Source organism: Lithobates pipiens, unplaced genomic scaffold, assembly GCF_037356315.1.
Source record: "Lithobates pipiens isolate NorthernLeopardFrog02 unplaced genomic scaffold, aLitPip1_a1.2 Scaffold_6, whole genome shotgun sequence".
NCBI lineage: Eukaryota > Metazoa > Chordata > Amphibia > Anura > Ranidae > Lithobates > Lithobates pipiens.
Genome location: NW_027507881.1, coordinates 4,284,818 through 4,303,541, shown reverse-complemented (window position 1 = coordinate 4,303,541; position 18,724 = coordinate 4,284,818). Strand labels below are relative to the sequence as shown.

At 43.9% G+C, this 18,724-nt stretch overlaps 1 protein-coding gene across 1 annotated transcript in view; it reads left to right on the top strand.

Moving 5' to 3' along the window:
* The window catches only part of LOC143958254 (dual specificity mitogen-activated protein kinase kinase 5-like), a 92,203-nt gene that overhangs the window by 14,927 nt on the left and 58,552 nt on the right, over window positions 1-18,724 (top strand). The window contains exon 4 of the mRNA XM_077467772.1: window positions 764-833. Within this exon, the coding sequence (XP_077323898.1) occupies window positions 764-833 (70 nt within the window). The remainder of the gene's footprint in view (window positions 1-763; window positions 834-18,724) is intronic.

Genomic DNA, 18,724 nt, shown 5'->3' with positions numbered 1-18,724 from the left:
CCGCCTTCATTGTGAGTAAGGGAACCCGGCTGCGCATGCACAAGGCTCCGCTCCTCTCTCCTACTGGCCCCGCGGCCGGGGAGGGAGGAGGAAGGAGCCCCAGCGATGAAGCAAATACCCACAGGTGAGGCTCCCGGAAGTGGGGACAGGATACCTGTGAAAGACAGGTATCCTGTCCCAACTCCCCTCTGAAAGGTACCAAATGTCGCACCGGAGGGGGGGGAGGAGTACAACCAGCGGAAGCTCCTACTTTTGGGTGGAACTCCGCTTTAAGGACCGCCCCACGTACATATACTGCAGCAAGGGGCAAAATCACGTACCTGTACAATGATTGCTTTCTTCGGCTCTCAGGGATGTGCATGGGCGCCGCTGCTGTGATTGGACGCAGCGGGAGCCAATCGGTGGGCCCAGCCACTCGTAATCGCTAGAGAGACAGAACGCCGGTCTGCCTATGTAAACAATTGTCAGTTAAAGCGACGCAGCGCCGTATCGCAAAAAATGGTCTGGTCATTAAGGGGATAAATCTTTCCGGGGCTGAAGTGGTTAAAGCATTCACACAGTCTGGTCTCAGTCTCCGAAGTGTAGCCATGCAGATCCGGCCATCCCTGCTGCTGATGATTCCTGACACCTGCCTTCTGGTATTTGTCCAGTACAGGGACCAGCACAGGGAATGCAGAACCGGTAAGAAATGTCACCAAATGATAATGCTGTGATAAGCCAGTTTGTACTGTGGTCTCCATTCTTTGTTTTCTCCTCCTTGCAGTATTGCAGCATGGTCCTGGAGCAGCAAGGGAGCAGTCCACTGGTGGAGCCTCTTCAGATCTACCCTCGTGGTAAGTTCTGATGTATTGGTAGGTCTCAATTTTATGGTATGAAAATTCTAGTTCAGAGGGTGGATGTATGTATGTGGAAGAAACCATTGTCTGACTGTGCAGATCATGTGCAGGACTGTTATCTTGGGATACCAATAATTTTTGCTTTAGGTATTGGGCTGATGGTTAAGGCGATACGTTTTTTTTTTCCGTTTTTAGTTCAGTGTTTGCATTAAGTGAACTTCTAAAGGTTAATTTTCAGTGTTAGGTTAGAGCAGGGGTCTCCAAAGTCCAGGCCTGCTAGTACATTTTACCCAGCTCACAAGCAGAGTCCTGAGACTCGCTGCACTGCTGGTCTCCACTTGCCACTGCACTGTCATTAACCCACCAACCTGCAGGGCAAGTTCCTGCGACCCGCCAACAAAGCCCACCGCCCCCGTGCCTTACTGTGGAGTTGGTCGCTAGGACTGCTGGCATCCTAGCAACCAGTGATGTCCAATGATGGCACGTCCCAGCTCTTGTCTGTGGTTTAAATCTGTGTCCCTTCCACTTACAGTGTGCTTGTGTAACAGGGGAGCGGGAGCTAGGAGGTGCAGCACACACTAACGTAAGAGAAAGATGTGCGCTGGGCATAAAAGTGCGGGGAGAATGATGGGGAGACTCTGATGGGGCACAAATGTTGGGGAGACTCTGATGGGGACATAGATGTTGGGGAGACTCTGATGGGGGACACAGATGTGGGTGATACTCTGTAAACTTCCCCTTACATCTGTATCCCCATCAGAATCTTCCTGTACCTCTTAGTCCCCATTGAATACCCCCCTAAATCTGACATCTTTCATAAATAAATAATTTTTTTGGCCCACAAATGTGCAAAATATGTGATGTATCCCTTGTAACGTTTTGCCCTGATCACTTGATGATGGTGTAGGAGAGACATGTCCTCTGCCCTGAACCATTGATTATGGCATAGGATAGGCAGGACACCTGCTCTGACCCCATGATGATGGTGTAGGATAAGCGCACCACCTGCTCTGATCCCATAATAATGGTATGGGGTAGGCATGTCCCCTGCCCTGATCCCACGATGATTGTGCAGGATAGGAACATCCTGCCCTGATCCCATGATGATGGCGTAGGATAAGCTCACCACCTGCACTGATCCCATAAGGATGGTGCAGGATAGGCACATCCCCTGCCCTAATACCATGATGATGATGATGTAGGATAGGTACATCCTTCTGCCCTGATCCCATAATGATGGTACAGGATAGGCACCTTCCCTGTCCTAATCTTGTGAAGATCGTTTAGGATAAGTGTACTATATGCCCTGATCCCATGATGAAGGTTTCTGATAGGCACATCCCCTGTTCTGATCTTATGATGGTTTAGGATAGGCATGTTCCCTACCCTACTGTTTAGCATATTTCCCTTCAGACACACTTTACTCTTTCACAATAAATCTAAAAAGATAACCTCAAGGAAACATGGAGGGGATTACCCAAGACATGGGACCTGGAAGCTAGTGACTTCCACCTTCCATAGGGGTCCCACAGGTATGGCTCGTACTTCCACTGGTCCAAGCTGGCCCATCGTAACTCTGTAAGAATTGCTATACCTGGAATTCAGGTTTAAACTAAAAGGAGCAGTGGCAATGAGAAGGGGGAGAGGGTGGGGGGGGGGGGAGGGTTTGCTCTGAAATGTTGTGCTGTATAAGGATTTGAAATCTGTTACTAGAGCCCGGTGATTTGAAAGTGTTCAGCGTTAACCCCTTGTGCCCTTTTTCATTATCGGAAGTCACCGGCTGATCACATATGATGTATAGCAAGTTAGTGAAGCTTTGTATATGTGGAGCCTAAAGGTCCATTCAGTCATTCAAAGGCGTCACAGTGTGCGACAGATCATCAATGAAGCCTCTGCATTCAGCCTTGAAACCACATTTAGATCATTTTTTTCCAGATCATTTCTTATAAGAGATTTAGCGACACTAGAATTTAAACAATGCCGTCTCCAAGGGCTCTTCTTAACCGCTCGACTGCCAAAATGTTAGATTGGAGGAAATGTAGAAGAGAGGATAGGCATGGACTCCGGGTCTTTGTGTAGGAAAAAAAAAAATGCTCAACCAAAAAAAAAAAATCTAGTAAAGGTTATCAACTTATCTTCCAATAAATATCAGTGCAAATTAAGGGTAATTTATGGATTTGTTTAAATTGTACAGCCAGCTTGTTCATTGCAGAGGCCAAATACTGCGGATTTATAATCCAAGAAAACACGATCCAGTCCGTGCTTTGTTGTCCCAAAGAGAACAAAATGAGGCAAGAAGAACTTTTCTGACTACATCTATGATTTATAATAGTAAAGCAATCTAGAAAAGCAGAATTTTCTAGGTGCTATATATTCCAAATAGGTTTTAATGACATATATATATATATATATATATATATATATATATATATATATATATATAGCAAGGGATTAAATACTTTTCCCCTCGCTGTGTGTGTGTGTGTGTATGTATATATATATATATATAATACACACACACACACACACACACACACACACACACACACACACACCGTACGTTGCAAAGGTTTTTGGCAGGTGCAAAGAAATGCTGTAAAGGTGAGAATGATTTAAAAAAAATATATATATATTTATTTGTTTATTTTTTATCAATTTACAAAATACAGATTGAGCAAACAGAAGCAAGATTTAACTCAAGTCAATATTTGGTGTGACCGCCCTTTAGCTTCCAACTAGCATCAATTCTTACACTCGCACACTTTGTACACTTGCACAGTCAGGGATTTTATAAGATTTTATAGGATTATGCCCCATACACACGATGAGATTATCGGACGAATGAACGTCCGTTTTTTATTGCATGCTAATCTCAGATCGAATCTGATGAGTTTACTAAAGTCACGAAAATTCCCGCACGACATAAAAAAAATTTGTACGTGATGTCATGTGTTGTAATGCATTTGTATTGCATTTTCGAACGATAGCTGTACTGATTACACGAAAATCGTACGATCTAGCATCGTACGAAAAAAATTTCCGTGCACGTCCGATAGAATAATATCGGATGTACTGTTCGAATCGGCTCTCGAAAGCTCTGTACTAACGATCCGATTATCGTACGATCGCATCGAAAGCGGTATTTTCCGTACGATTTTCGTATCGTGTGTACGGGGCATAAGAGTCAGGTGTATGATTAACCAATTATACCAAGCAGATGCTAATGCTCATCAGGTTCATATGTAGGTGGAATTGCAGCCATTAACTTGTCTATGGTGATTTTTAAGTCACAAAGTTTGGCGCCATTCCACGAGCGTGTGCAAATTTGAAGTGTGACGTATTAGGTATCTGTTTACTCGGTGTAACATCATCTGCTCCCCATTCACATGGGGTCACCATGTGACATCACCCGGTGACCCCCCGCCCCTTGTCCCTATATAAGTCGCCGCACAACGCGTCCCCAGCATTGCGGCCGTAGAGAGCGTTGTGTCAACATCGGAAGAAGGAAGAAGAAGAAGCAGAAAGTTGCGGCGACAGAAGACCGGGCCAACGTTAGTAAAAGAGCTGGAAGAATAAAGCGGAGGCCCGGCAAGAAGAACCGAAGAGCGGGATAAAACACCCGAAGACCGGGACAAGACCCCCGAAGTCAGAATAAGACGGCGGCGGTGACCAAGAAGAAAGCCGGGCTCCTCCGCTAGTAAAAGAGCTAGCAAAAGAGCAGAAGATATCAGAGGAGTCTGGCAAGAAGACCCCCGAAGACGGAAGAAGAGAAGACCACCGGAGCTGTCTAATAAAGTATTTTAAAAAACTGTGTTGTGTTTTTTTTTCTGTACACTTTTTTTTTACCAGGTGAATGGGTAGGGGGACAATGTACCCCATACTCATTCACATAGGGTAGGGGGCCAGAATCTGGGGGCCCACTTATTAAGGGGTCTCCTGGATTCTGATAAGCCCCCCCGCCCGCAGACCCCGACAACCAACGGCCAGGGTTGTCGGGAAGAGACCTTGTCCTCATCAACATGGGGACAAGGTGCTTTGGAGTGTTGAGGGCACGCGGCCTGGTATGGCTCGGGGGGGGGGGGGGGGCGCTCGCTCCTCCCCACCCCTTTCCCTGACCGGCTGGGCTGCGTGCTTAGATAAGGGTCTGCTATGGACTTTGGGGGGCCCCCACACCATTTTTTCGGCGTGGGGGTCCCCTTTAAATCCATACCAGGTGACGGGGCTAGTGAGGTGTCAATCTCGCCGATGGAGGCGGCAACATTGACTTCCTGTGCTAGTCCTGTCTACCTGGAGCCACATTCAAAATGAATGGACTTTACTCCATATGTGGGCAAGTCCGTTCATTTCAAAAGTCCGGCGGACTCCCGCCATAGTCCGCCGGGTATTTCCACCGGACCTAGTCTGATGGAAAATTCCGGTTGTGTGTGGGCAGGTCCGCTCGTTCGGGAAAGTCCGGCGGACCTCCGCTGCAAATCGATCATGTGTATGCGCCATTAGGGTTTCCAACCACTTTTAAGAACTATCCTTCGTGTAAAGAAGAACAAGGAATCCTGGAAGTGATGGTAGGATTCAGTGTGACAGCGCTGTAAATAAGCAAATAAAACAAAAAGGAGTAATCCCAACAGTGAAAGTAAGTGAACTACAACACAAAATAATATGTGAAAAATTGATCAACATAAAAAACCCCAGTGTAGGTGCTTGTGAAATCCACCTCTCAAAGACAGTGCACCTACACCACATGGAATGCGAGCTTACCAAAAGACAAGATTTAGTAAACCTGCGGCTAATTTACCCAGCCAGAGCCTCTATCCGGGGCGATGTTGGAAATCCACGGGAAGGGCAACTGGAATAAGAAGCCAAAACGACCGGGGAGACTCGAGCATCAACCACCAGGACGGTGGATCAGACGGTACCGAGAAAAGCAAGAAGATTCTCCATAGTGTAAAACATAAAGGTTTATTTAAAAGTAATAAAATTTCACTTACATGAAAGTGGAGATAACGATCATAGAGAAACAGCCGCCCGGCTTGCGAAAACCTGTCCGCTAGATGGGTGCGATGACGTCGGCACGTCAAACTCCCCTGGAAGAGGAAGAGATGGTTTTGCTTCCACAAGGCCCTGATCTCTACATCATGGAGTCTGCCTGGGATGACATGAAGAGACAGAAGGATTTGAGACTGCCGACATCCACAGAAGATCTGTGCTTAGTTCTCCCAATGAGTTTGGAACAACCTAGCTGCCGAGTTCCTTCAAACACTGTGTGCAAGTCTACCTAGAAGAACTGATGCTGGTTTGAAGGTCACTAGTGGTCACACGAAATATTGATTGGATTTGGATTTTTCCTTCTGTTTGCTCTCTTTGTGTTTTGTAAATTGACAAAAATATACAAATAAAAGAAGATATTGCTACCAAAAGGCATCCTCTGTACTCTTCCATTAGATACCGTATTTATCGGCGTATAACACGCACTTTTTTCCCCTTAAAAGCAGGGGAAAATTGTGGGTGCGTGTTATACGCTGATCCCCGAAATTCTGAGCCTCTGGGCGGCTTTCAGCCGCCTTTGGCTCTTCAAGGCGACTTTCGGCCGCCTTCGGCCATTATCGGCGGCTTTCGGCCGTCTTCGGCCGTTCTCGACAGCTTTCGGCCGCCTTCGGCTCTTCTCGGTAGCTTTCGGCCGTTCTCGGCAGCTTTCGGCCGCCGAGAAGAGGCGAAGGCGGCCGAAAGCTGCCGAGAATGGTCGAAGGCAGCCGAAAGCTGGTGAGAAGAGCCGAAGGCGGCCGAAAGCTGGCGAGAAGGGCCGAAGGCGGCTGGAGGCCCGCCGAGAACTACCGCATGCCGCCGAGATACACATCCGGCTCTGTATCTCGGCGGCGGCATTTAAAAAAAATAAAATAGACACGGCTGCAATGGGGGACAAGACTGCATAAGGCTGCAATGGTGGACACGGCTGCATAAGGCTGCAATGGTGGAGAAGGCTGCATAAGGCTGCAATGGTGGAGAAGGCTGCATAAGGCTGCAATGGTGGACAAGGCTGCATAAGACTGCAATGGTGGACAAGGCTGCATAAGGCTGCAATGGTGGACAAGGCTGCATAAGACTGCAATGGTGGACAAGGCTGCATAAGACTGCAATGGTGGACAACGCTGCAATGGTGGACAAGGCTGCAGATGACACTGATGGGCATATAAATGTAAGTTTTTTTTTTTTTTTTTTTTCCCCTTAAACTTCCCTTCTAAACTTGGGGTGCGTGTTATACGCCGATAAATACGGTAGTTATGCTTTTTGAGCTAGAACACTTGAAGTAACTTCACAAAATTTTACATCAGGTAAGTGCGTATTACAGTCGTAGAGATTGCCCAAATACAGCCAACCTCCGGGAATTATACACATTACATTGGTAACGGCAAAAGACCTTGGGAGAGACTTGGTAAAACTGGAGCACTTTGGAATCTGGTGCAGCTGTGCGTAGTAGCCAATCGGCTTCTAAGTTCAGCTTATTCAATTAAACTTTGACAATAAAACCTGGTAGCTGATTGGTTTATGTGCAGAGCTGCACCATATTTTGCTTGCTTAACCTCCCTGGCGGTACGATTATTTCGGATTTTAGGTGCTAAAAGCGGTACAATTATTTTGCATGAAAATTTGGTGTTTTATATTGTAGTCCTGTAATTCTTAGCAATAACTCACTTAAAGAGGTTGTAAAGGTTCATTTTTTATTTTCTAAATAGGTTCCTTTAAGCTAGTGCATTGTTGGTTCACTTATCTTTTCCTTCGATTTCCCTTCTAAATGTTTTTTTTTCTTTGTTTTCTTTGTCTGAATTTCTCACTTCCTGTTCCTCCTCAGTAAGCTGTTCTGGCTGACTAACCACTGCTCGGATGATGGTGTGAAGTTTACTGAGGAGAAACAGGAAGTGAGATATTCAGACAAAGAAAAAAAACATTTAGAAGGGAAATCGAAGGAAAAGGTAAGTGAACCAACAATGCACTAGCTTAAAGGAACCTATTTAGAAAATAAAAAACAAACCTTTACAACCCCTTTAAATCTGTCCAAACCAGAGTCTAGCAGACATCCAGGGTATGATAAAGTTTTTGAAAAATGAAATCATTAATTATAAATAATTATACCAAATAATAATATAACAATAATAAAAATTATTCAATAATGTAATCAAATCAAAAACACAGAAATTTGCTCAGTTGCAGAATTGTCGCTGTCATTACTTTTCAGTATTTGATGACGGATCTCCCCACAAATCGCTATCCCTCAATTCTGCGAGTGATTCCAATTTATTATCGCTATTTTCTAGCTGGTCTAAAATCACTTTTGATGTAAAGTGACAGTTTTGGTTGCTATGGACAATCTCCAGTTTCCAGGCATAAAGAACAGTTTTTATATTATAAAACTGCATGCAGAGCACTGGACAGACCACTAGGGACAAAGGGGATGTGAAATAATTACATACAGCAATGTGATCTGTAAGATGACATTATACTGTATGTAATGTGAGTGTTTCACTTTTTGAATTTGGCGCCGATCTCCGTCCCCGTGCGTCGCAACTCTCGCAGGGAACGGAGATCGGCTCCGTGATGAATCGAGCGGAGGACGAGCTGCTCGTACAGCGCGGGGACATCGCTAGATCCAAGGGAGAAGGTAAGTAAACGTCCTCCTGTATCCAGCGATGCGGTCCCGAGTCTGGCTCGGGGTTACCGCTTTTTGGTATAAAAATTCCACCCCGAGCCGGGAATACCGCCAGGGGGGTTAACCTGTAGTAAATCTCCCCCGCCGTCACAGATTATAGAAGTCCAATCAAGAGATGATGGTAGCACAGTTCTCGAAAAAAAAAAAAAAAACACAATGGTGTGACGGTTCGTGAGTGCAAACATAATCAAGGGGTTGTAATCTCTTCAGTTGGCTCTCCAGTGTGTAATTTCCACTCTCCGCCTCTTTTTTTTTTTTTCTGACAGCTCAGACAAGCTTTATACATTCTGGGCTTTGAACTGGATGTAGAGAAGAGAAGATCATTTTATGTAGGAGGATTTATTTAATCTCTGTGTATCACCAGAGGCCAGTCACTCCAATGGATATATGTAAAGGATTTACAACCACTTTTTATCTACTTCTGAGGTTGTACCCTTATAATTCTAGCAGTTCATTTTCACTTCTAGAACTGTTAGCAATTTTTTTTTTTTGCTAAGTTAGTGGCTGATTGCTAAACGGATTTAAAAAAAACTAGTGTAAGTCGCATAATTAGCATGTTGTAGTGATCATTTGCAGACTTTGTGCAGCAAATTGCTACTTTTGCAGCTTACATGGTTGTGGAACGAATCATCTGAGTTTCCATTATTTCTTATGGAGAAATTTGCTTTGATATACAGGTGCTTTTGGATTACAAGCATGCTTCCGGAACGAATTATGCTCACAATCCCAAGGTTTTGCTTTATAAGGATGAACAGAGGTGTAACTAGAACCTTCAGGGCCCCAGTGCAAGAAACCATGAGGTGGCCCTTCCCTCCATGCCTGGTGGTGGAAAGCTAGGGCCTGGTCGCAACTGCAACCTCTGCGACCTTTGTAGTTCCGCTACTGGTGTCAGTTTTTTTTAATTTATTTTTTGGTTATTTTTGCAGACTGTGTGGTAATTACTACTTTTGCAGCTTACACAATAGGTTGCTAATCGTTCTGTCCGCTTAACGAATCGTAGCGACTTACCACGTATCTCCAGCAATGTTGGTAGTGTGATTGAAACTGCTACAAAATTGCACAATTCTTATTTATTCTTATTTTCCCTTTCAATAAATGTTTATTAATGAGAAGAAGACACGGGCAGTTGTTTAGAAGAACATGCAGACACTAGCAATGTACAGTTTGTCTCCTGGGCTGTAACGGCGAGTAGCATAGGTTCATATTGGAACACAGCAGGAACTTAGGGGTTTGCCCTTCGAAGAGACAATGGTATGGAAATGGCCTACAGATAATAGGTTTTGAGTCAGATGACTGATTAAAAAAAGAAAACTGTCCAGAATATAATCCCACATCCAATTGGGAGGCAAAGCCCAATTCAAAAAGGGGGAGGGAATGTAGAGTTCATGGAGAGGTCCTCTAGAACAGTGGTCATCAACTCTGTCCTCAGGGCCCACTAACAGGCCAGGTTTGCAAGATAACGGAAATGCATCACAGATGATATCATTTGCTGCTCAGTGATTGCAGAATTCTAGTCTGCATCTCCTCCAAGGTAATACATAAAACCTGGCCTGTTAGTGGGCCCAGAGGACAGGGTTGGTGACCACTGGTCTAGAAGGTTCAGAGGAAGAAATTATAGGGATAATCAGAGGCTTAACTAGAGCCTTCAGGGCCCCCGGTGCAAGAAACAATGAACGACCCCCTGCCTGGGCCCTTCCCTCCATGCCCAGTGGTGGAAAGCTAGGGCCTGGTCGCATCTGCAACCTTTGTGACCCTGGTAGTTCCACTACTGCTGTCAGTAGTTTTTTTATTTTGGTTATTTTTGCAGACTTTGTGCGGTAAATTACTACTTTTGCAGCTTACACAATTATATTATTATTATACAGGTTTTATATAGCGCCAACAGTTTGCGCAGCGCTTTACAACATGAGGGCAGACATTACAGTTACATTACGATTTGGTACAAGAGGAATCAGAGAATTCTCTTCTGAGGATCTCGTATTCCTCTAATTTCTATCTAACACAATGGAAACATGTATTTCGGTTAATCTTACCTGAGGTATCCGAATTCCGTTCTCTAACCCTATTCAGTTGTATTATCATAGAATTTTGGATTCACAATTTGAGAGGAAAATATTTGCTAAGTTGACAACCAGCCATATTTTGTTACTCTTTGCTCTAGTTCATGGTACTATGTAGAGGTCGACCGATATATCGGCCGATATTTGCCGTTTTTTAAATAATCGGCATCGGCCGATTGTGCTGATAAAAAGCCGATTTAGAACTACAGCGGAACTTTGAAATGACTTCTGTAATATAAGTCAGTGTAAGTTGCCTGAGTCATCATAGAAACACTTTCCTCCTCTCTGGGCAGTCTGCCAAGAAAAGAACAGAATGATACAATGTTTACACTTCTGAATGAATGAAATCATCTCTGTGTGTAGAAGTTCTCAGTTTAACCATTTAAAGACTAAATCTTTTCTGACACTTGTTGCTTACAAGTAAAAATCCTGTATTTTCTGCCAGAAAATCACTTAGACCCCCCAAAAATTATATATATTTTTTAGCAGAGATCCTAGGGAATAAAATAGCGGTTGTTGCAATATTTTATGTCACACGGCATTTGCACAGAGGTCTTTCAAATGCATTTTTTTGGGAAAAAAATACACTATTTAAAAAATAAAAATAAAATAAAAACAGTAGTTAGCCCATTTTTTTTTTTTCATCCAAAAGTTTTGACTACCTGTTTTTATTTAACCACTTGCCGACCGCCGCACGACGATGTACGTCGACAGAATGGCACGGGCAGGCATAAGGGCTTACATGTACGTCCTTGCCTGCCCGCCGGTCGGGGGCCCGATCGGGCCCCCGCCCGGTGCCTGCGGCGGTCGGTATTCGTTCGGGAGCGATCCCGGACGAGGGGACGGCCATTCATTCATGGCCACCCCCTCGCGATCGCTCCCGACGAATGAAAATGTCCGGTGACATCACTTCCTCTCCTGTAATGTAAACACAGGAGAGGAAGTGATGTATTCTCTCCTCCGTGTCGGTATTTTTCGTTCCGGCACCGAGGAGAGAGCATCGGTGAGTTGCACAAGCACTACACTACACAGTAGAACATGCCAGGCACACTCACACCCCCCCCTTTACCCCCCGATCACCCCCCAATTACCCCTGCCCCCCCAGTCACAGTGACACCAATTGCTTTTTTTTTTTTTTTTTTTCTTTTTTTTTTTTGCATTGGTGTCATTTGTGACTGTAATAACTGTTAGGGCAGTTAGGGTTAGCCCCCTTTAGTTCTAATGTGCCCCCCTAACCCCCCCAATAAAGGTTTAACCCCGTGATCACCCCCCCTCGCCAGTGTCACTAAGGCTGGGTTCACATTGCAGCGGTTTATGAGAACGAATGTGATTCGCACCGCACTGCAGTGCAAATCACATCCGATCTCTGTGCGATTCGAGTTCAGCTATACAGATAGTATGGCTGAATTCGTGTCGCACCCGCCGCAAATTCGCACGGGACCCTTTTTTTGGCCCGCAGCAGAATCGGATCGCATGGGTGTTCACACCATGCGATCCGAGTTTGCAGATCGCACTGCGATATGCGAACTGATCTGGGGGTGTCATTAACATTTCACTGACACTCCCAGCAGTTCGCATAGGGCAGTGTGAACTGCCGCCGGGAGGCATGCGATGCGGGAACCCGCCGCGGATTCATGGCGTTCCCGCATCACTCCAGTGTGAACCCAGCCTAATAAGCGATCATTTTTCTGATCGCCGTATTAGTGTCACAGGTGACGCTAGTTAGGCAGGTAGGTATTTAGGTTCGCCGCAGCTTTTTATAGCGCCAGGGACCCCCATATACTACCACATAAAGCCCCCTGATTGCCCCCTAGTTAACCCTTTCACCAGTGATCACCATATAACTGTTACAGGTGACGCTGGTTGGTTAGTTATTTTTTTATAGTTTCAGGGCACCCGCCATTTATTACCTAATAAAGGTTTAACCCCCTGATCACCCGGCGGGTGTCATTTGTGACTGTAATAACTGTTAGGGCAGTTAGGGTTAGCCCCCTTTAGTTCTAATGTACCCCCCTAACCCCCTCAATAAAGGTTTAACCCCGTGATCACCCCCGTCGCCAGTGTCACTAAGGCTGGGTTCACATTGCAGCGGTTTATGAGAACGGATGTGATTCGCACCGCACTGCAGTGCAAATCACATCCGATCTCTGTGCGATTCGCGTTCAGCCATACAGATAGTATTACTGAATTCGTGTCGCACCCGCCGCAAACTCGCACGGGACCCTTTTTTTGGTCCGCAGCAGAATCGGATCGCATGGGTGTTCACACCATGCGATCCGAGTTTGCAGATCGCACTGCGATATGCGAACTGATCTGGGGGTGTCATTAACATTTCACTGACACTCCCAGCAGTTCGCATAGGGCAGTGTGAACTGCCACCGGGAGGCATGTGATGCGGGAACCCGCCGCGGATTCGTGGCGTTCCCGCATCGCTCCAGTGTGAACCCAGCCTAATAAGCGATCGTTTTTCTGATCACTGTATTAGTGTCACAGGTGACGCTAGTTAGGCAGGTAGGTATTTAGGTTCGCCGCAGCTTTTTATAGCACCAGAGACCCCCATATACTACCGCATAAAGCCCCCTGATTGCCCCCTAGTTAACCCTTTCACCAGTGATCACCATATAACTGTTACAGGTGACGCTGGTTGGTTAGTTATTTTTTTTATAGTTTCAGGGCACCCGCCATTTATTACCTAGTCTCACTAGTGTACCCCTAAATTTAGGGGTGTCTACTTTCCAAAATGGGGTCATTTGGGGGGGGTTTGTGCCATCTTGGCATTTTATGGCCTTCAAAACTGTAACGCCCTTAGAAAGCCTGAAGGCGGTGCTTGGTTTTCGGGGCCCCGTACGCGGCTAGGCTCCCAAAAAGTCCCACATATGTGGTATCCCCGTACTCAGGAGAAGCAGCAGAATTTATTTTGGGGTGTCATTTCACATATGCCCATGGCATGCATGAGCAATATATCATTTAGTGACAACTTTGTGAAAAAAAAAAAAAAAAAAAAAAAGTTTGTAATTTTCCCGCAACTTGTGGCAAAATATAAAATATTCCATGGACTCAACATGCCTCTCAGCAAATAGCTTGGGGTGTCTACTTTCTAAAATGGGGTCATTTGTGGGGGTTTTGTGCCATCTTGGCATTTTATGGCCTTCAAAACTGTAATAGGTAGTGAGGAGTGAAGTCAAATATTTACGCCCTTAGAAAGCCTGAAGGCGGTTCTTGGTTTTCGGGGCCCCGTACGTGGCTAGGCTCCCAAAAAGTCCCACATATGTGGTATCCCCGTACTCAGGAGAAGCAGCAGAATTTATTTTGGGGTGTCATTTCACATATGCCCATAGCATGCATGAGCAATATATAATTTAGTGACAACTTTGTTTAAAAAAAAAAAAAAAAAATTATTTTTTGTCATTATTCAATCGCTTGAGGCAAAAAAATAAAACATTCAATGGGCTCAACATGCCACTTATCAATTTCCTTAGGGTGTCTACTTTCCAAAATGGGGTCATTTGGGGGGGTTTTGTACTACCCTGCCATTTTAGCACCTCAAGAAATGAGATAGGCAGTCGTAAACTAAAAGCTGCGTAAATTCCAGAAAACGTACCTTAGTTTGTAGATGTGACAACTTTTGCGCAAACCAATAAATATACAATTATTGACTTTTTTTTTACCAAAGACATGTGGCTGAATACATTTTGGCCTAAATGTATGACTAAAATTGAGTTTATTGGATTTTTCTAATAACAAAAAGTAGAAAATATCATTTTTTTTCAAAATTTGCGGTCTTTTTACGTTTATATCGCAAAAAATAAAAATCGCAGAGGCAATCAAATACCATCAAAAGAAAGCTCTATTTGTGGGAAGAAAAGGACGCAAATTTTGTTTGGGTACAACATTGCATGACCGCGCAATTACCAGTTAAAGCAGCGCAGTGCCAAATTGTAAAAAGACCTCTGGTCATTTACCAGCAAAATGGTCCGGTCTGAAGGTGGTTAATATACAGATTTTTTTTTTTTTTTTAATCTAAATCATACATACAAGTAAACTGATTGGAGGTTTGTTTTGTTTAATAAATGTTTAAATGCAAGAAATTTTCTGTATCACTTATGAAAGCTGCTTTCACACTGGAGCGGGCAGGAGTTGATGGTAAAACGCAAGTTTTAGCGGCTCTTTACCATAATTTTAGCGGTGCTATTTGGCTGCTAGTGGGGCCCATAAAACCCAGCTAGCGGCCAAGGAAGAGGTTAAATGCGCCCATGAAGCACTGCTGCCAAATCGCATTGCATGCGCTTCGGCAGTGGTGCCCATTCATATCAATGGGCAGGAGTGGTGGAGGAGCGGTATACACCACTCCAAATGTGCTGCTTGTAGGACTTTTTTTATTTTATTTTTTTTTAAGATCCTGCCAGCGCATCGCCTCAGTGTGAAAGCACTCTGTCTTTCACACAGACTGCAGGGGAGCCATTTTGCAGGCACTTTACAGGTGCTATTTTTAGCTATTTTTAGCCTGAAAAACGCCCCAGTGGGAAAGGTGTGTTAGGGGGGATTAAAAAAAAAATAAAAAAGGAAAAAAATAAATAAATAAAATAAAATCGGCCTAACATATCGGCCCAAAAAAATCGGCATCATATATCGGCTATCGGCCGCCATGATTTCTAAATATCGGCATCGGCCAGAGAAAAACCCATATCAGTCGACCTCTAGTACTATGTATTATGGTGACGTGACTTTTATTTGAATATGACTGTACAAACATGGATCACATTGTGTTTCTTGCTCCTATTGTATTGTCTTTTTGCCTCGATAAACTCTTTAATGATAAAAAAAGAAAAGAAAAGAGGAATCGGAGGGCCCTGCTCGTTAGAATTTACAATCTAAAAAGGAAGGGTCAATTTATACGAAAGGTAATAGCTGTGGGGGGGGATGATCTGATGGAGGAAGTAAAACAGTGTTAGCCCCTGTACACACGGTCGGAGATTTCCACATCCAAATCCGTCGGATTTTGCCTGTCGGATTTTGTCCGTCGGATCTTGTCCGAAACTGTTGCATACACACGGTCGGGCCAAGTTGGTGAAAAATCTGATCTTTCAGAACGTGATGACATAATTTCGTTATGATGGGACTACATTCAGGCTAGTAGCCAATAGCTTTGCTGTAGGAATTTGATCTCAGCATGCGTGGCACTTGGTCCGATGAAAATGCTCTACACATGATCGGATTAGGTCCGTCCGGCCCAGTTGGTCGGGAAATATTTCCAACATGTTGGAAAATTGGGTCGGACGGAGATTCAGACGGAATCAGTCCGATGCATACCACACACAGTCGGATTATCCGACGACACGGTCCGATCGGTCCGATAAGACGCAATCCGACAGATTATCCAACCGTGTGTACAAGGGCTTAGAAGCAGGATAGGCTTCTTTGAAGAGAAGGGTTTTCAGGGATTGCCTAAAGATTAATAGATTGGGGACAGTTGGAAAGATTGGGGTAGGGAGTTCCAAAGGATGGGAGAAGCTCTGGAGAAATCCTGGAGGCGAGCATGGGAGAAAATCCTGGAGGCGAGCATGGGAGCTAGAGATCAGGAGGTCTTGGGAGGATCGAAGAGAGCGGCTTGGTTGGTATTTTGTGACTAGGTTAGTGATGTAACTAGGGGCGGAGTTATGGACGGCTTTGTAAATTGTTAGTACTTTGAATTTTATTTGTTGGGTGAGTGGAAGCCAGTGGAGGGATTGGCAGAGAGGGGTGGTGGACGCTGAACGGACACTGGAGGCAGAAGTGTTATTTTTGGTGGGCAGATTTATATTGGCTGAAATCTGGCTGTGACTTAGTTTTACGCCACAGACGCTCAAGAGCACCGCTAAGTATTTTGAGGCTTCTGGTATTGTCTGTCTGCCAGGGTTGTAGCGGTCGGGGCCTGATTCTGTGCTTAGTGAGGGGGACGAAGGTGTCCAGAGTGGATGACAGCGAACTGTTGTAGACAGAAGTAGCCAAGTTGGGGCAGGACAAGGATGAGATTTTGTCGTAGAGACAATCCGTAGCAGAAAAAAAGAAGAGAAGGATTAAGATGGTGAAGGTTTCTACAGGTAATAGTTTGGTAGTTGGAAGGCAAGGAGGAGGCAGACAAGGAGAGAGTGAAACTAATAAGGTGGTAATCAGAGAGGAAAAGGAATATTGGAGAGGTTGTGCGGCATGCATAGGTAGAAGAATGAGGTCAAGGCAAAAAGAATCTAATAACCGGGGTAACTGGCGCTACCTATTTAACATAAACAAATATTGACTCTTATTGATGAAACAAATGAAAAAGAGAAAATGAGAAATGCCAAGAAATCAAATAGGAGTAATCTATCTCACCAGTAATAGTATTCATATGTGTAATCGTACCTAAATAAAAATGAAGCCTTCCTAAAGGAAAGTCCACTTATTTCAATCCAAGCCCAAAAAAAGACACATACAAGAGGCTACTTCCAGAGGTAACATACAATCGCACAGATTCCCTACTGCGACTCCAATGTGACAATAAGCAGTGTAATAATTTAGGACCTTATCCTGAGAACTTAGTATAATCCTGAACAAATCATATATAAATTCTGTGAAAAAACGCCAGATTAATATAGAAAAACTTGTACTGAGTGCGACTTTTCCTTAAAATCGCATTAGTGCCACATTGTGATAAACCCACCAATCTGTCGGCTGGGAAGAGAAAAATATAGAAAATCTACTCCAATTACTACATGTGAAAAAAATATATATGAATCTAAAAAATATATGAATATATAAAAAACAAACTCTAATAAGTATATGTGTAAGTGAGACGTGCAATTGAAAATGCCAAATTAGGTGACACAATTCAAATTCAAAAACAAAAGGTTCCAAACATATGTACTAGCAAAGCATCTATGAAAAAAATGATATAAATAAAAAATGTGTTATAGTGACCCTTAGAAAAATGATAAAAATAAAAATGAAAATAAAAATAAAAGTCCAACTCTCCAAAAAGTCTTCAATAGTGCAAATTCAACATTAAATGTTCATAAAGTGACTTTTGTGCTTCTTGTGTGATCTTCAAAGTGACTTCCGTGCTCCCCCGCAAGGTACCCCCACTCACCAAAAAAAACGCTGAAGACGTCAATGACGAAACGAGTTCGACGGAGTTACGCTTACCATGTCAGTTCAGGGTTGCCTACGGGGGTTGGAACGCAGTTGGAGCGCACGCTGCGTTCCCACCGAACGGTACCAGCGAGTTAAGTGGAATTTGCGCTATAAGGGCTCTTTCCTAAGGGGACTCAAAAAGACTAGAGCTATCTAGCTAAACAGAAAAAACCCCGGTACATTGCATAAAGCGATCGGTACATTGGAGACGGGTGTTTTTTATGTTTTGTCTCTCCTAGGTTAGAGAGCCATCAGCGTTTTTTCCATAGCTGTATTTTATAATTTTTAGTCTGCTTTTCTGGTCTAATACTGGAGCTTGGACCACTGGAACCTATGTGAAGTGGACTTCTTGGTGAATTACGTTTCCACATTTTTCATTTGTATATATTTTTTTACTTCTATTTTTATTTTTATTTTTACTTTATATTACATGGAAATTGTTTTTTACTGCTGTTTTTTACAATTTTTGTGGAAATAAATTGGTTCTGATACGGATTACACTATGGAGACTGTTATTTTTTTCCTGTGAGGGCACAAATGGAATCTCCTTTTGGACACGAACGATTATAAATAAAGAGGTCAGAAGGTCAAAGAGCTGGATATCGGCAGATTGGATTTAAAGGCGAACTACCCCTGTAGGGGTGAATTTTTTTGGTGAGTGGGGGTACCTTGCGGGGGAGCACGGAAGTCACTTTGAAGATCACACAAGAAGCACAAAAGTCACTTTATGAACATTTAACCACTTTCAGACCGGACCATTTTGCTGGTAAATGACCAGAGGTCTTTTTACAATTTGGCACTGCGCTGCTTTAACTGGTAATTGCGCGGTCATGCAATGTTGTACCCAAACAAAATTTGCGTCCTTTTCTTCCCACAAATAGAGCTTTCTTTTGATGGTATTTGATTGCCTCTGCGATTTTTATTTTTTGCGATATAAATGGAAAAAGACCGCAAATTTTGAAAAAAAATGATATTTTCTACTT